The following is a 17,860-nucleotide window of genomic DNA, read 5'->3' as shown; positions in this document are numbered from 1 at the left end:
AAAATAATGCTTGTTTCTATACTGCGTTGACAGTTTTGGAACGTTTGTTAAGACGTATACAAATAGGGTTATCATTAAGGCATGATATGTGGACGTGTATTTTAACTCAATATAAGACGCACCTTGTTTCTCAACGGTTTTTATTCAGACAAACGTTGGGTGTTCCGTCGTGTGATCCGTTAGGTGTGTAAACGTGCGATCAGATTTGTATAAATGTATTGACACAAGGGAAAAAACAACGTTGGAGGCGCGTCCTACTTTGCGGAGCGTCTTATAATCCAGAGAATACGGTAACGCACTGAAAACATTCAATTATTGATCGATAAACATCGATATTTACGTTCACCATTACGCTCACCATTGCGTCCAAGAACACATTTTAGATGTATGCTGATTTATGTAAGCTTCTCCTTTTACGGCGGCGAGAATGGACCGCACTTTGCTAACGATCCGTACAGAACGAACGGCCCGTTTTGTCCACCCAGAATCAGAATATTTATACTGGAGGAATCCAATGAGCTATGAAGTTGTTTTTCACAGATGTCCAGTTGGGGTAGGTCAGAACGTTACATCAACAAACAATACAAAAACACGGTAGGAGTGCGAAGTATAGGAAAGGTAAACAAATAGCTTTAAAAAAACATTCAAATAAAACTAAACTATTTTTCATCTTACCAGGTAAAGCCCACGGAGCTAGTCGCTTCTTTTTCAGAAGCGACCTGGCCACACGTGATAGCTAAACAAAGTGGCTTATCATGTGGAAGTGTATAACAGAAAAATAATGTAAATAATCTAAACGCATGTTTATAAATGGAGGTTTTTTGAAACTAAAATTCACCACCTTGGTCTGGATTTAATTTGGAGCTTTCGTGACTGCAGGAATTATTCTTTGGTTCTTTCGGTAAAGTCACGTATAAAGATAAAATAATAAAAATAACGTAATCAACCAGATAGGGTGTTGACTGTTATGTTATCCGACTCTCTGTTGTATTACATTACATTTCTAAGTATACTAGATTTGTGTTTCTATTTAATTTATACCTGATGATGATTGCTTGTGTTGCAATCGAAACGTCGTATGCTAGTATTTAATTTAATTCATTATTTTATCTTTATACGTGACTTTACCGAAAGAACCAAAGAATAATTGGTCTGGATTTTGCACTGCCCTTTGCTGCTGCACTGCCCCTTCTGCTGTTAATAGACTGCCATCTGCTGCTCATGGGCTACACTACCACCTGGAGAAGAAAATGATGCACTGCCAGAAGGCCGTATGGCATATGGCTTGTGAAAGAAATACTTTTGGAGGTTTTTTTTGTGTGTGTGTAGACAGATATATGAAGGATGCATGGTTTTATTTGTCTGGAGAGCTTGGTGGAGTCTGGAAAAGGAACGAGGGAGGCGGATCCTGACCCGCCCCTACTGGACATCTGTGAAAAAAAGAGCTTTATAGCTCATCGGATCCCTCCAGTATAAATCGATATTCTGATTCTGAAGACGGCAGGAGGCTGGGCCTGGAGAAGTGGGCGGGGGTTTAAAAGAAAGAGGAGGTGGAGCATGGAGGAGGTGGAGGATTGATGAGGTGGAGCATGCAGGAGGTAGAGGAGTGGTTCTTAACCTGGGGTGCACGCACCCCCTGGGGGTGGGAGATGCCCTTTCTGAGAATCAAAGCAGTGCAGGCTGCAGTAACGGTCAAGAATCACTGAGGTAGTGGATTGAAGAGGTGGATCGTAGAGGCGATGGAGCATGGGGGAGGTGAAGATTTGAGGAGGTGGAGCTTTGAAGAGGTGGAGCATGGAGGAGGTGGATTATAGAGGACGGTGGAGAATTGAGGAGGTGGATTTAAGAAGAGGTGGATAATTGAGGAGGTGGAGCTTTCAGGAGGTGAAGCATGGAGGATGTGGAGGATTGAGGTGGATTATAGAGGTAGAGTTTTGAGGAGGTGGAGCATGGAGAAGGTGGAGCTTTGAGGAGGTGGAGCATTGAAGAGGTGGATTTTAGAGGAGGTGGAGCATGGAGGAAGTGGAGTTTTGAGTAGGTGGAGCTTTGAGGAGGTGGTGCATGGAGTAGGTGGTGCTTTGAGTCGTCTGGGGGGAGGAGGAGGAAGAGGAGGAGTCTGGAGGAGGAGTAGGTGGAGCTTTGAGTCGTCTGGGGGGGGAGGAGGAGGAAGAGGCGGAAGAGGAGGAGTCTGAAGGAGGAGGAGCTTTGAGTCGTCTGGGGAGGGAGGAGGAAGAGGCGGAAGAGGAGGAGTCTGGAGGAGGAGGAGGTGGAGCTTTGAGTCGTCTGGGGGAGGAGGAAGAGGCGGAAGAGGAGGAGTCTGGAGGAGTCTGAAGGAGGAGGTGGAGCTTTGAGTCGTCTGGGGGGGATGGAGGAGGAAGAGGCGGAAGAGGAGGAGTCTGAAGGAGGAGGAGGTGGAGCTTTGAGTCGTCTGGGGGAGGAGGAAGAGGCGGAAGAGGAGGAGTCTGGAGGAATCTGGAGGAGGAGGTGGAGCTTTGAGTCGTCTGGGGGGAGGAGGAGGAAGAGGCGGAAGAGGAGGAGTCTGGAGGAGGAGGAGGTGGAGCTTTGAGTCGTCTGGGGGAGGAGGAAGAGGCGGAAGAGGAGGAGTCTGGAGGAATCTGGAGGAGGAGGTGGAGCTTTGAGTCGTCTGGGGGGAGGAGGAGGAAGAGGCGGAAGAGGAGGAGTCTGGAGGAGGAGGAGGTGGAGCTTTGAGTCGTCTGGGGGGGAGGAGGAGGAGGAAGAGGCGGAAGAGGAGGAGTTTGGAGGAGTCTGGAGGAGGAGGAGGTGGAGCTTTGAGTCGTCTGGGGGGGAGGAGGAGGAGGAGGAAGAGGCGGAAGAGGAGGAGTCTGCAGGAGTCTGGAGGAGTAGGTGGCGCTTTGAGTCGTCTGGGGGGGGGAGGAGGAGGAGGAAGAGGCGGAGTCTGGAGGAGGAGGTGGAGCTTTGAGTCGTCTGGGGGGGGAGGAGGAGGAGGAAGAGGCGGAAGAGGAGGAGTCTGGAGGAAGAGGAGGAGCGTGGAGCGAGGAGGAGGAAGCGAGAGGACGCGGCGCGCCCAGCGAGCTCATCAGCCATGGACGAACACGGCTCCCTTTGCTACGACAAGCACAGAGCCAGGCAGCCGGCATGCCGTCGCGGCTTATGACACGCTCGCCGGAGGATCCTTCGCCCCGCGAAGAAACCGCTAATTTAAACTCAAAACATAAAAAATAAGAATCGCAACGTCGCGTCAAGCATTAGCGGGCGGGCGGGGTGGGGGGGCAGATAGTCGGGCCTAGCGCGCGCTTTACGGCGGTAACCGAAGCCTCGGGCTTGCCTAGCGAGACAGCCGGTGGAATGGAGCCTCTCGCCGGCGGGGTTTAGCCGGCTCCCCCGGCCTCTCCCCCATACTCCCTCCTCTTCCCCCCCCCACCCACCCATAATCACCGTCAACCCATAACTATGTGATGTGCGGGCGAGGGTGAACTTAGGCAGCGGGGCTTGTGGAGCCGTCTCTCGTGTCGTTGAGGGTGGCGCAAAGCGGCGATCGAGTGGAGTAAACAGGAAGCGACGACGGGTCTCGTACGGGAAGGGCATTTGTTGTTGAGCAGCATGGGTTGCCGTGGGCAGGGCCTCGGCCCATGTGGCCCATCTCCCCCTCAGATTTCGACCGGTGCCAATGGATAAAGTGTCAACCCCTCACTCATCTATACATAACCATCCGTGCTGCGTGCTCATTTTTGTTGTTGGGTTTTTGGGCTTTGTATTTTGTGCGAATTGGCGTTTCATTTAGGGGGGGCGGGTTGGGTTTTTTTTGATTGTCAGGTCGGTCCGTCGTTGTGTGGTTCATTCCACCGATTTTTTTTGGGTCGGTCCTGTACGTGGTACATGTAACGACTGTGCTGTTGTCATTCGCATGTGGCCTTAACCCTGGGCGGTTGGCCCACACACACACATTATATCGTGGTGGGGGGTAGGGGGTGAGATGCAGGTGACATGTATTGGCGCTGCCAAACATCTGGGTCGCACTGCTTCTGCTATGCGATTCTTTGCTGGAGGGGTTTAATCAAGCAAAGTGCAGTGCTCCCCAACTTTTAAAAAGTCACCCACTGCACACACTTTCCTTGCGCCTGCTCTGTTTGGTGAATTCACAAACACAAATACATAGCGGCGGGGGGGGGGGGCGTTAGTGAGTGAGAGGGGTTGACCATCAAAAAGAGGGCGACTTTTATTTTCTCCATCGAAAACGGAAGAGCAAAATAAGAATCGAGGGCCCCTTCGCCATATGACAGGACAGGGCCACAGACAAGAGGAAGGGCGCTGAGGGAGGGAACGCAAAATATAAAAAAACAAGAGTGAAGAATTATAAGACAGAGGAGGGCAACTTCGACGGGGGCGGGCAGCAATGGGTGACCCACAGTCCCGCCGCCACCACGCTCTCGGTCGCTTGCGGTCACAGCTGAGGCGCAAGAGGGAATCTCTCGCCGACCAATTTGACTTCAAGATGTACATCGCCTTCGTATTCAGAGATAAGGTGCGAATTCACCTGCCCGCAGGGTGCCCCCCAGCCTTGTGGGAAAGAGGAATGCTTTGTGAATACTGGAACGTGCAAGAACAACGCGGCGTATGTGACACGTATACGCCCAGAGCGATTAACTGCCCACGACCTCTGCAGTTTTATTGGTAGCATGGTGTAAATTGTAATTTTATATCAGCAGTCACAAATCTCACCTTTTCGCATACAGTGATGTATTTTTTATCTCATGATTTCTACAGTACGGTAAAGCATGTCATTTTTTAAAGCAGTTTCCACTTGACCAGTGATCTATTTGGACTAAATGTAAACCGTACTTTTCTATAGATTTCCCAATTCAAGCGAGTATGATAGGCAACGTTGTACTTTACAAAACTGGTTACTTATAAAGACGTAGTATCGGTCAAAGGCAACAGCTAGTCTTATCTTGGAAGCAAAACATGACTTTACTGCTTCGTATAAAGCAAATGGCGCTTTTTACTCCAAGGCTGAACTTCTGTTTTGCCAATGGGTATTTGTTCATTATTTTGGATGTAGATCCGCTATGGCGAATACAGTACATTAAAACATTAGTTATTAAGGACACCTCAAAGCAAAACCCAATTTTATACTGGCTTTCTTAACCATGCATGCCCAATTAAACATTTCCTGTGCATCTTTTTCTGTTGTGCTCTACAGAGGAAGAGGCCGGCGCTGTTTGAGGCCGGCGAAGTGATGCCGGTGATGACCAACAACTATGAGGAGCTGATCTTGAAGGGTGTGCGACAGGCCGACTACTCGCTGCAGAGCTCCCTAGAGCTGCTGAGCAAGGATGTGGTGCAGCTACACGCACCGCGCTATCAGTCACTGCGACGTGTACGTCCAAAGTGTCACCTTGATGTACAGCTGTGTGTGCAACAGCTTGTTTAATATTTCTATGTAATGTGTAAATTCACCTCGGTGTTTATCAAAAACGGTAGGAAGGTTAAGGATCCGCAGGTGGAATGTGGCCCATGACTTTCATAGGGACAAGAAGCCTCATGAGGTCCAACAGTTCTAAATGGCCCGTAAGTCTTCTTCATGTCCTGTCCAATCTATAGAGTTTTTCTCAAAATTCTGCACAGGCCACTGCTTCTGGTGTTGGCATTGCCACATCTTTAGGAGCGCATTGTGGAGCTGCAGGGCATCTCAGGAGATGATCCATGGTTTTCTTCTGATAAGCACATTGTTTGGTTGCGCAAGTGATATTTATCCTTTACTGCAACCATCTTAGCCGCACTAATTGGATACTAGAGTGGTTCTTTTTCGGACGAGCAAAACTGATTCTGATTTTATCAGTCACTTGTAAAGGTGGGCCCTAAATTGTTTAGATATCCAAATAATACAAAGGTGCATGTTAATGCGTGGCCTCACCACAAGGTATTTATAAGTACTATTCGGATTTCATTATGGGAAGTGTACCTTGCCCTTTCTCAAACAACGTTTCTCTGTACGAATATACATGTACCTGCGTTTATTTGTACATCTGTTTTGTACTTGGCTTCATTACATACTCTTTTGTTCTTTCGGTAAAGTCACGTAGATAGAAAATGAATAGATCACGACGACGTTTCGATCGCAACACAAGCAACCGTCATGAGGTGAAACAAACAGCAGGAGAACTGCTGATGTACATAGTTCCTACCTAACCTCTTATTCTGCAAATCTGAACTAAAGTTTTATGCTCCTAAACATGATGGTTCATCTCAAATCAGAAACTATCTGGTACACACTGCAAAACTACAATAGCCCTCTTGTAGTCTTGCATAAACTGATGTAGTCAAAAGCAACTTTAGTAATTGTGTTGCTTATTTTTGCGGACATTTTTCATCACTTTCCATCTACTGTATTCTATAACCATAGTTTTTGTCAGTAACCTTTTCTGTGTTTCAATGGCCATTCTGAATTTTAAAAGGTGGAACAGTGGTGCAGTGGTTGGTGTACCCTCCAATGAACCCGGTGATCTGAGTTATCTTGCTGGCCAGGGCTAACACGAGCAGCGAGGGTTATCCAGACTCAGACTTTATTTCAGCTGGTAAGGCCCATTGAGCTTAACTGTTTTTACAAGGAAAACCACAGCCCAAGACCATCGGCAGTGGTGGCAGTTCCAGGACATTGCAGCGTGGGAATGTCCTAACAAGAGCAAAAACAATTATTTTCACAAAAAATGCCAGAATGTAATGAAAACAAGATAAACAATGAATATTGCTTAAAAAGGAATAAAAAAACTTTCAAAATATCCAATGACATGTGTAAATAAGCCTTATCTATATTGGTCTTCTGCCATTTTCACCAATCCGCACTAACAAAGCGGTCAAGTGTCTGACCTAACTGGAGTGATTTTGGCATTGTTATTATGTTGTTCCATTTGCAGGATGTGATCGGCAATGTGCAGGATATGGATTTCTTTCTATGGCCACGCAAGGACATAGAGAAGGTGGTTTGCCTCCTCTTTTCTCGCTGGAAGGGCTCAGACGATCCATATAAGCTTATTCAAGTGAGTCCATCATACCACACATCTAATCTCAAGCAAGATAGAGCTTTCTGCAATTAGTAATATGGGGTTACATTTGCTAACAGTAATCATTGGTGGCTTTGTCATGTCTACTAGATACTGATAAAATACTTCATGTCGAGGTGAGGGTGACAATCAGTCTTTTCGTTTGAGGGACCTTGAAATGTTGCTTCAAAAGGTTGGTCAACTAATCCAACATTTTAAAAAGTGTAATCTTTTGGTTATTTCAGATATTTTAATCATGACATTCAGAATGCTGTTGCTTCCAAAGGTATTATTACTGTATTAAGATTTGAAGTTGTATTTTGGTCAATGTACTCTAAAGCAAACCTTTAAAGTGTGTTAGTGACCAGCTTTTTATTGCTTTATTGGCACTGGGCACAAGTTTACAGTTTGTCTTACTTTCCTGATCTTATAATCCACAGAATACAGAGATTATCCTTTGTATTTTGTGTGTGTTATGCTTCCGCTGAGAATGCTTAATTCTGTACTTGATGTGCAGGCCGAGTTTGAGTTTGACTACCAGGACTACGAACAGCAGCTGGTGCGGTTGCTTGGCCAAAAGGACAAGGCGGGTCTCGTTGTCAACAATGACACGGAGTCTATGTTCTTGTTCGTGCGCCGGCACGGACTCCCAGTGAGTGGGAACTATTATTTAATTTGTTTATGATTTTGCGCTAATGGCGGTTTTATTCTAATTGTGCTATCACATCAGGTCATGAGACGGAATATCAATTTGGAATTGTCAGTGTTTGAGAATGGCACGCAGAAGAAGATCACGGTCCTGCATCAGAGGGCCCTTAAAGTGACCTTTCGCATGTACTCTCGTGCCCTCCACAGAGATATGTTTGGCATATAGCAGTCAAACTGGTATTTCCCAATTGAGTTGAATTTTGTTGATGAAGCCACTGATGACCTGGCTGAAAACGTCAACGGGGACTGCATTTGATAACCGGGTTTAATCAGCACTGCTAGCTCAGTGCTCTGACCACTGAGCCATTTGGCCATCCTGACCAAATAATTTGTTTAAACCAGTTCAATAAACAGCCACCTCTATATTCTGAACATAAATTACGTGGAATAAATTTTTGTAACAATTAAAGGACACTGAAGGCAGTCCACAATGTATTAATATACAGTATGTGTGGAACTTTAGCTGTCGCTACACATTGAGTACCCTATCTCACATTAGCACTAAATATGACGCCTCTCTGTCTGTGTGCAGACTAAAATTAGCTAACTGACCATGGGGTGCTGAGCAGACGGATTATTTTTACCCAGTGAAAATCTCTGGCAGCTCCAAGTGTGTCCAAGGATAACGCACACTGATGCCTAAAGAACATTTATCTGCCTGGATATTTTCATGAGTACAAGTTTATCTGGACTGTGTATGTTACATTGCAACACATTTAATCTTCAGCAAGTCCGATGACATCGGGAATAGTCTTCGAACATTGAGTAAGCTGAAAATGCAAGAGTGTCAGGGTTTGCCCAAGCACCCTCTGCAACTCTTGACTTTCTGTACCGTGGTTTCGTGTGCGTCAATTCCAGAGTCAGAAGGGCATGACTACGTCCGTGTTCAAGCTGTGCAGCATCTGCCTGTACTTGCCGCAAGACCAGCTCACCCACTGGGGAGTGGGCAGTGTGGATGACCACCTCAAGCCCTACCTCCCTGATTAAAGCCTCTCCGCACTCACACTTAAACCTATCGATTGCTCTAATTGTGGGCGAGCTCTGGAGCGTGGCGCAGAGTTCTGTACGCGATGGGTTCACGTTGTATGCGTGTGTGCGTGTTGAGCCAGTTGAGATCGGAGCAGCACAACTTTTTAATTTGATTTGCTCCAAATGTCAAACATTGGAAGCTGCTGTAAGGGCCTTCCCATAGCCAACGTGACAGCATTCTTTGTGCAGTGCGGTCAGTCTGGAGTGTTAAGACTTTCCCTCGCCGCCTCGTACTGATCAACCCTGCCTTCCCAGTGCATCCCTTTGTTTCCACGTTTTTGTGTGCACACTGAGTTTCACTCCTCCCTTATTAAATAAGATGGGTGAGTGTTTTAGGCCAGTAAAGCCATGTTTCCATGTGCAGACTTTCAAAAGTACATTGGGCAGCACAGATATTGTTTTGACCCAACCTAAGGGCAATACTTTGCCCCTCTGCTCCATTCCAACTAACTTTAGGGACCCAGATTGCAGGTCCCAACATTAAAGTGAAATGCTGGTGTAATTTATTGAACACCAGTCTGCACTAAAGGATTTAACATTGAAATGCAATCAAACTGGACGCCACATCTCATCTGTTTGCACATGGAACTGGGATTTATGCAACGCGTGAAAGATATCCCAAAACCGCTACTACAGTAGAGCCTCGGTTCAAACGGAGTTTAACCATTTAGTTTTATAAGCATTTTAAATGAAAACCTCAAATTGATGCATGTAACAACAGCTTGATGTGTGCATTTTTCGTAAGCAGGTAATAAATTCCACACTTTTCATTACCTATAATTGAACAAATACAAATAGAAATGTGTTGTAAAATACTGAGGTTCTATTGTAGTGGTTGTGGGTATTTTGGTAGTTGTGTATTGTGGAGTTCCACCAAATGTTATGAAATGGGAGTCTGACCTGTGCCGGACTGAATTTTGTTAGCTTCAGGTTAAGCAGCTCGGAAACGCAGATGACAACTAAAATACGAATCCATGTTGCTACAATACATGCATCTTGTGCACGTTGCATTGCTGCACTTGATTTTGTTTTTAAGCGTGTTGAGCGCAACTTGCTGCAGAGGATGAAATACTGAGGCGGACTAGAGAATGGAAAACTGTTGCCACAAAGTGCATATGTCATGCAGAAGCATTTCATGGTGTTGGTTGACTCCCGAGGTCTTTTCAGGGCCTCGTGGAGGGGGAAAGAAAATTTGCCCTAGGCCGCAAAAGATAGCCCCAGACTTCAGACACGAGGGCCCCACGACAGGCCTGTGGATGTGGAATGAGTGGGCCCCACGTAGCGTGCTGTCTCCAGGAACCTCGGTGGCCCTGGGTCTCACTGATTTGAACTCCTCGGGAGTGATATTAATTTCCATCTCGATTTGTTCATCTAAATCTGTAAAACAGTTGTCACGCTGTGCGTCTGCTAGTGAACACCAAAATATTAACGTCTTAATGTAGAATTTAATTTACCTGCGGTGTGGTTGAAATTTTATTTGTGCTTTTAAGCATACTTGTGGCACGGGGTTTGATTCTTTGGGCCGATTAGATTTTTAAGTTGAATTTTCTTGTGTTGTAGTTTGATATTGCTTTTTAAGTTTGGGATTTTTTTTCTTCTCGGTACAGCTCTCACGACTGGGCTTGTCAGAATTCTAAAGCCTGTATGCAGAGCGGGGATTCAAAACTATAACGCATACAGAGGCAAGCTTTGAGGCTTAACATACATGATACACCTGCTTTAAAGAGCATAGTTTTAATTAGGGATCCCAATTTCTGTGTAACGTTTGCACTATGGTTATGGGCACTGCATCGTCATGTCAGTCCATTTAACCACCGCATAATCCAGCAAAGGCCCCTCTGTGGTACTTGCGTTGGGGATAATGAACATACTTTTTTGTTAAAACGCTTCAGAGCTCGAAATGTGAAAGATCCAGTATTGCCAGTTGAAATGCCTCACCATGGTCATGCTAACACTGGTATACAAAACACCATTGTTAAAATCTCGGCAACATTCAAATCAATGGTAAAACATGTAAAATAATTTACACTTGATATTATGTTGCTACGATTGTAACAGCTGTTGTGCATTTATTCATATGTTGTCATTTTATTATTTAAATTGTTGCCATTACAATGTTCCAATCTTAAAATTCAGATTTGTTATGTTGCGCGTGCAATGTGTGTGCTTGCTCAAATGCGTTTGATTTGCTTGCATTTGTATGGCAAAAGGCTCTTGATAAAAATAAAGGTGATAAGGTTATCACTTGCAGGAAAAATTACACCTTACCATTCCATTGCATCCCTTGTATCACTAATTTGCTTAAGACCATTATAAAAAAAAGTTACTATTGTACGTGCATCATCTGATGGTAATTAGATTGTTAGCTTTGACTGCATCACCATAGGGCCACGCAGTGTCGAATTATCAAGGTAGTTTATACTGGTCAAGTATTCAGAACCTAATTGAGAAAACGATAATGAATTAAACAGTGATGTCTAATTCCCTCTGTAGTTTACTGCTGCAATACATTTTAATGCCAATAGTTTATTCTGAATGTAGGAACGTCGCACCTGCTGTTGTGTTTACAGTGTCCCAATCTTAAAAGCAATGTGTTTGTGTTGTATGTACAGTATGTATGTTGAACTTCTTTTGCACCGTACTTAGCCAACCGTGCAATTCGGAGGTGCGATTAGATTGTCTGTGCTTATTCGGATGCGCTTGATTTGCATGGCAAAAGGCTCTTCATGAGACAACTGTAGAACAGTGGTGGGGAACATTCATCAAAGTCCAAGAATGTATCCGAGAAGGGAATCAGACCCTGGCGATTCTTGCTGAGGCATTATTACTCCCACCACTCCCACCCTGCTGCCCTAATTCGGATATGTTACCGAGATATGTTATGACATAATGGCTATGTTATCCCGTGAGTCCGACGCAATTACATAGCACAAACACCAGCCGACAGTGAAGCAACAGACAAATTGGACCACTGACACTCGAGAGTAGTAAATACGAGAGTGTATTTATAAAAACGTCAATTCCCCTCGTCATAAATGTTGCTTTTGTATTGTGCAGCTGCTTCGTGTTTAGTCCGGGGTGACATCTAAGAGGCGGCGTTGTGGGGGGCCGCCTCGTCGCGGGGGGCCACAAAGTCGCGCACGTTGGGCAGCCCCTGCACCACGCAGCAGCTGAGCGCGCTGCGGTAAATGCTCATGTCGCTGACGTCGAACCAGCGGTCCTCGTCACGATCGTAGCACTCCGAGTTGAAGGTGGTGGTGAAGCCGTTGAAGCCGCCCACGGCGTAGACGACGCCGTCCACGACCTCGATGCCAAAGTTGCTGCGTGGTTGGTTCATCTCCGGCAGCGGGCTCCACGAGTCGGTGGCCGGGGTGTACTCCTCGGCGCTGCGCAAGCGGTTTGTGCCGTCGAATCCACCCACCTGGTCCGTCCCCCCCCCCCCACGCACAGGCACACAGCCACACAGCAAGTGAGTGATATATATATACATAGATTCTCCATAATAGATATGTGACGTACGGATACAAAGATCACCTGTGTCGCCTGACCAGACTTTTTGGGCAAGTGCTTTTAGCGAGCACCTATGAAAGACAGCACGACACCATGAGGGGGTGGGTGGTTACTCCCAGCCCACCTTTGTCTCCCCAGTAGTGATGTTTAAACAACGCGCCAAGTACTTTTTTGAGGCTGAGTAGATATAGGGGAGTAACCAGGACTGGTTCAGATAATCATATATATACACACATGCAAACATATTTGCACAAAGAGACATATATGTACACAAACACGCACGCACAAAGATTACCCTGTAGCCCTAACAGACTGTTCTTATTATGCTTGTTTACCAAGGAAAGCCTCGCTGTGTTATAAGACTGTTTCAGGAGGGTCCTGCCAAGTTTTCATGGGCACGCGGGGGTGGGGGGCGAAGTTGCGTTGTAATCTCAATTGAGTAATTTTTCAACATTGGGATGTGAGGCCAAAACCAATTACATTTCATGGAGTATTTATTTAAGCTATGGAAGGAAACCGGATCACCCGGAGGAAACCCATGCAGAGCAGGGGCAGGACGTACAAACTCCACGCACAAAATGTGCCCGAGTCGGGAATCGAAACCCAGGCACTGCCTCCACCCTGCCGTCCTCATAAGCGTCCCGTGGCATCTTGCGGTCCGGTCTACTCACAGCGCACACGCGGTCTGCGCAGGCGATCACTCCGATGCCGCTGCGCCGCACATTCATGGGGGAGAAGAGGGTCCATGCGTTGGTCTCGGGGCAGTAGTGCTCAGCCGTGAAGAGGCATTCGTTGCCATTGAATCCCCCACAGATGTAAACCTGTAGTCACGCACACACATGTACGCATCGGTGTTACCAACAACTCCAGATTCTAGTATTCTTGCTAATGAATCCAGCAATGTGTTCAGAAGCTAAACGTCAATGTCGAGGTCTGCAAGCCACGATGAGAGGGCTTTCAAGATAACGTTTTGTGTGGTTTTGCTATTCCTCCTCTGTTGATGGATAGTAGACTAAAGTAGTTCACTAATTGTCCATACTTTGTGTTGCGTGGCCACAATCGCAACACTGGCTTGCATCTTTAATTTTCCAGTCATGAAGGAGATGTGTGCATCTGCTTGTTGGTGTTCTGATGCAGTTAATGGTTACATCAGGGGGGGGGGGAAGTCAAAGCCAGGAGGTGTGATTTTTGGGTCTCAATGAGGTGTTTATTTTGGACATCCAGTTGTTCCACTCTGTTGGAGTGTGAGAGTGGAGGTTGTGCGTAGGGGATGAGAGTGGAGTGTTTGGAGTGAAGCATGAGTGGAAGGTCGGGGTAAAGGTTGAGAGTGGAAAGTGAGAGTGGAGTGTGAGAGTTGACTGGGAAAGTGGAGTGTATGAAGGTGACAGAGGAGTGTGAGAGTGACGTGTGAGAGTGGAGTGTGAGGGTTGAGTGTGAGAGAGGAGGGTGACAGCGGACCGTGAGAGCGGAGCGCGAGAGTGGTGGGTGAGAGTGGAGGGTGAGAGCGGAACTGAGAGTAGAACGTGTGAGAGGAGAATGTGAGTGTGGAGGGTGAGAGTGTAGGATGGGAGTGGAGGGTGAGAATAGGGGGCTGCCGTTCCTCACCCTGCCACCCAGGGCCGTGGCGCTTGCGTCGCTGCGCATCGCGTTCATAGCGGCGATCACGCTCCACTGGTTGCTCTCGGGCTCGTAGCGCTCGGCGCTGCTGAGGCGCGCGTAGCCGTCGAAGCCGCCCATGGCGTAGAGCGCCCCCCCCAGCACGGCCACGCTCACGTAGCAGCGGCGCTCGTGCATGGGGGCCACCTGTCTCCACACTCCGCTCGCCGGCTCGAGGCGCAGCACGCCGTTGAAGTAGTCCGCGCTGTCGAAGCCCCCCACCACGTACACGTGGGGGCGCAGGAAGGCGGTGCCGTGGTAGGCGCGGGGGCTAAACTCGTGCTCGGGGGTCACGTTGCGCCAGGAGTCGGAGCGCGCGTCGAACGCCTCCACGGCATTGGTGGGGCTGCTGGCGCTCCAGCCCCCCACAGCGAAGAGCACGGAGGAGGGCAGGCGCGGGCGCCGGAGCGCGGGCCCGTCCGCCGCCAGCAGGGCCTGCACGGCACCACAGATCGTCTCCCGGCAGTCTATGTGATCCCTGATCCGCTCGAATTGGTCCAGGTGGCCGAGGAAGACGTCGAGTCTCATGAGGGACAAGCGCAGCTGCGGGGGCAGAAAGGGGATGTGCGGCACACGCGTGAGATCAATTTATAAGGGGAAGGAAACACGAATGAATGACTAAATGGATGGATGATCTTCAGTCAATCAAACTTTATTCAATATAGCGCCCTTCACAATAAAATGGTCAAGGAGCACTTCACATGTAAACATAAGATTACATCATTAAAATTTGAGATACATAAATATTTAAAAATAGATAAGCAGACAATATCTTTACTTTGCATATCCGCCTCTCCACATGAAAAATTAAAAGTATTTGTTACACAAAGCTGACCCACGGCCTTCTGGCATTGCATAATTTGATCAGCATAGATTCAGTGTAAGAAAACTCTAGACCAGTTTCGACAAAAACTTTCTCATGAGCGGCCAGGCTTGCTTTGCTGATGAGACATTGTGTGTCAAAACCTATTGATTGTTTCTGTATGTGTGTTTGTATGAATATGTATCTGTATGTCCGAGTCTGTGAGTCTGTATGTATCTGTGTGTGTCTGTCTTTATCTTGTATGCATCTGAGTATGCGTGTCTGTATGTCTTTGTGTGAATATATCTGTGTTTTTGTGATTCTTAGTGTGAGAGTCCGTGTATCTGTAAGTCTCTGTGTCTATATATGTGTAGTTTGTCTTTTGCACCTATCGATATCTTTGGACATCTGTTTCTGTGTGAATCTCTGTGCTTGCGTCTCTGCGCGAGTCTCGATGTCTCTGCACAACTGCCCGTGTCTCTGTATCTGCAACTGCCTCTCTGTGTGACCTCTGTGTCTCTGCACATCTGTCCGTGTCTCTGTTCGTATCTGCATCTACGTGTCTCTGCACGTGTGCCCGTGCGTCTCTGCGAGCGTGCCCGTGTGTCTCCCGCGTGGTCGGCACCTTGGCGAGGAGTCGCGGCACGTCCCGCGTGCGCGTCTCCACGTCCCTCGAGAGCCACGTGAGGATTGCGTCGTACGCGGTGTGCTCGCTCCGCACAGTCAGCTCATCCTGGCTCAGCACCAGCTCCAGCTCATCCGCCGTCAGCTCGCAAAATTGCTCCCTGGAACCAGCCAGCGCCTCGAAGTTTTGCAGCATGAAGGCGAATGCGCTCTGCTGGAGATCGTGCAGAGCGTAGAAGCCGGAGAACCTGTAGACCTCGACGCAGCTGTCGAAGCTGATGTGCTCCCGCAGGAAGGCGCAACACAGGCGCACGATGCCCATCACGTTGAACTGGTCCGCGGCCACCAGCAGCCGCTCCACGTTGGCGCACGTGACGGGCAGGGTGCGCGTGTACGCGTACTCAATGATGAGTTCCATCGCCTCGGGTTCCACGCCCGGGATCATGAACTCGCGCCTCCCTGCATCGCTCCAGCTGCCCGTGAACAGCGCCCTGAGGGAAGAAGCAGCATCGCGACATCAGCAACGCGACGGCAACGCTCTCCTATGCATCTCTGTCCGATTGATCGTATGAATGCATCTCTCTCCTGTTTAGTTTATTGACCTTCTGAGTGCGACTCTCTCCTTTTGATCTTATGAATGCATCTATTTCCTTGTGATCTTATGAATTCATCTCTCGCATATTCATCTCCTGAATCAATCTCCCTCCTATTGATCTTATGAATGCATCTCTCGCATATTCATCTCCTGAATCAATCTCCCTCCTATTAATCTTATGAATGCATCTCTCGCATATTCATCTCCTGAATCAATCTCCCTCCTATTAATCTTATGAATGCATCTCTCGCATATTCATCTCCTGAATCCATCTATTTCCTATTGATCTCATGAATGCATCTCTCGCATATTCATCTCCTGAATCCATCTCCCTCCTATTGATCTTATGAATGCATCTCTCGCATATTCATCTCCTGAATCAATCTCTCTCCTATTTATGTTATGAAGACATCTCTCTCCCTCGTCTGTCCCCTATCCTATGAACGGATATCTCTCCTATCCTATATCGCGTCCTGGGCGGGAGTGATTGACGTCTCACGCGGTGGTGTTTTTGCGTTTGTCAGTGCGGGTATTAACTCCACACGTGGCAAGAGCAAGGCTGCACGGATTCCAACAACCGTAAAATTGCACAGGATCGGACTTATTATTAACATCATCATCACGCTCGTTTGCCCAGAAGAGCTTGACTCAACTCTTGTTCAGGAGAACCAAGTGTTTTACAGTCGGGGCAAAACATCTGAACCTCCGACAAAGAAATGCGATTCGCAGTACTGTACAGTCACATACCACACTGCCGCTCGCTCTCTGTCGGCTTTAGCGTCGCACTCACCAGGAGATTTACTCGGTTAACTATTAATGGGGATTCGATATTTGTGTACGTTTTTAGCGGGAATCAAAGACAGCCTACGTTTTTGGAGACTCACTATCGACAATTTATACTGCCAAGTGTTTTTTTTTTTTTGTTACAGTCTGGGCAAAGCATTCACAAATAAATGCACCCGAGTCTGGATTCCAACCTGCGTTCTCCTCGCGATGCCGTCAGCTCTCTTAACAGCTGAGCGTCGCTATCACCCCAGGAGATTTTACTTGGTGAACCGATGATGGGGATTGAATGTTTTTTTTTTGTTAGCACGAGACCAAATCAGCCTAAGTTTTGTGTGACTTTTTGCTTGTTTTTGTTGTAAGGCGGGCGCGGCGGGGGTGTGATTCTAACGCTTAGGCACAGCTGCAGGAATTTGACCGCCCGCTCTCTATCAGCTTGAGCGTCGCACTCCCGCGAGAGATCGCGCGAACCTCAATCCCCCTGGCGATGAACTCCACCCGCCGTCACCTGAAGTAGTTGCTGCAGCTGCACAGGATGTTCTTGTGCACGGTGAACTCGCGATCTTTGATGTGGATCACCGCGTCGCAGAGCTTCCCCTCCAGGCGCAGCTCGTTGAAAACGGAGCACGCCAACGAGCTCATCTTTCGCTCCATCGTCGTCGCTTCTAGTGGAGCCGCGCAACTAACGCGATTGATCAATTTACGATAATAATTGTCAACAATAACCAGACGCTCCTTCGACTCGGCAACTCGAGAGAGTGTCTAGACGAAGACGTGCCGGGCTTGCCACCGCGTGCCCGTCCTTGCCTTCCGAGTGGCGCGTCATCAATGACGTCACTAGAGGAAGATGCGCGTAACAGTGTGGAGACCACGTGGTCTCGACGTGGGGGGGGGGGGGATGCGTAACTTCGCTGATGGGATGTGACGAGAGGACCTGAAACACAATTTTATTTATATCTGGAGACAAGAGAACACAGTTCTGTCCATACTGTACACCCGTGCATATTTTAAACATCGATAAAATATCTCACCCATGGGTATAAGTGTCTGGCGCGGGATTTGGCAATAGCGGTGTGTGTGTGTATATAGTGGGTAGCGCTACACTGCGCTACGAACCTGGCGAACCGGGAT

General features: G+C 47.7%; 2 protein-coding genes across 3 annotated transcripts; one reads left to right on the top strand and one right to left on the bottom strand.

Annotated features, from left to right (window-relative positions):
- Positions 1-2,954: 2,954 nt before the first annotated feature.
- On the top strand, positions 2,955-11,019 carry C10H6orf62 (chromosome 10 C6orf62 homolog). 2 transcript variants are annotated; one of them, XM_061549431.1, is made up of 5 exons: positions 2,955-4,504; positions 5,183-5,320; positions 6,897-7,019; positions 7,540-7,674; positions 8,589-11,019. In XM_061549431.1, exons 1-5 carry the CDS (start codon positions 4,376-4,378, stop codon positions 8,715-8,717), a joined length of 654 nt encoding a protein of 217 aa, XP_061405415.1. In that variant the 5' UTR covers positions 2,955-4,375; the 3' UTR covers positions 8,718-11,019. The 2 variants fall into 2 exon arrangements, with proteins under 2 accessions (XP_061405415.1, XP_061405414.1); XM_061549430.1 differs by having other exon boundaries at positions 2,960-4,504; positions 5,183-5,359.
- Positions 11,020-11,741: 722 nt separating this feature from the next.
- Positions 11,742-17,512, bottom strand: KLHL10 (kelch like family member 10). Its single transcript, XM_061549429.1, has 5 exons — positions 17,238-17,512; positions 15,353-15,842; positions 13,875-14,468; positions 12,941-13,090; positions 11,742-12,180 (listed from the first exon to the last, which is right to left on the bottom strand). The coding sequence occupies exons 1-5, from the start codon at positions 17,381-17,383 to the stop codon at positions 11,845-11,847; spliced, it is 1,716 nt and encodes a 571-aa protein (XP_061405413.1). The 5' UTR covers positions 17,384-17,512; the 3' UTR covers positions 11,742-11,844.
- Positions 17,513-17,860: the final 348 nt, after the last annotated feature.

This window comes from Lethenteron reissneri, chromosome 10 (assembly GCF_015708825.2).
Source record: "Lethenteron reissneri isolate LAM-NWPU_2019-01 chromosome 10, ASM1570882v1, whole genome shotgun sequence".
In the NCBI taxonomy this organism is placed as follows: domain Eukaryota; kingdom Metazoa; phylum Chordata; class Hyperoartia; order Petromyzontiformes; family Petromyzontidae; genus Lethenteron; species Lethenteron reissneri.
This window is presented reverse-complemented; position numbering and strand designations above follow the sequence as displayed.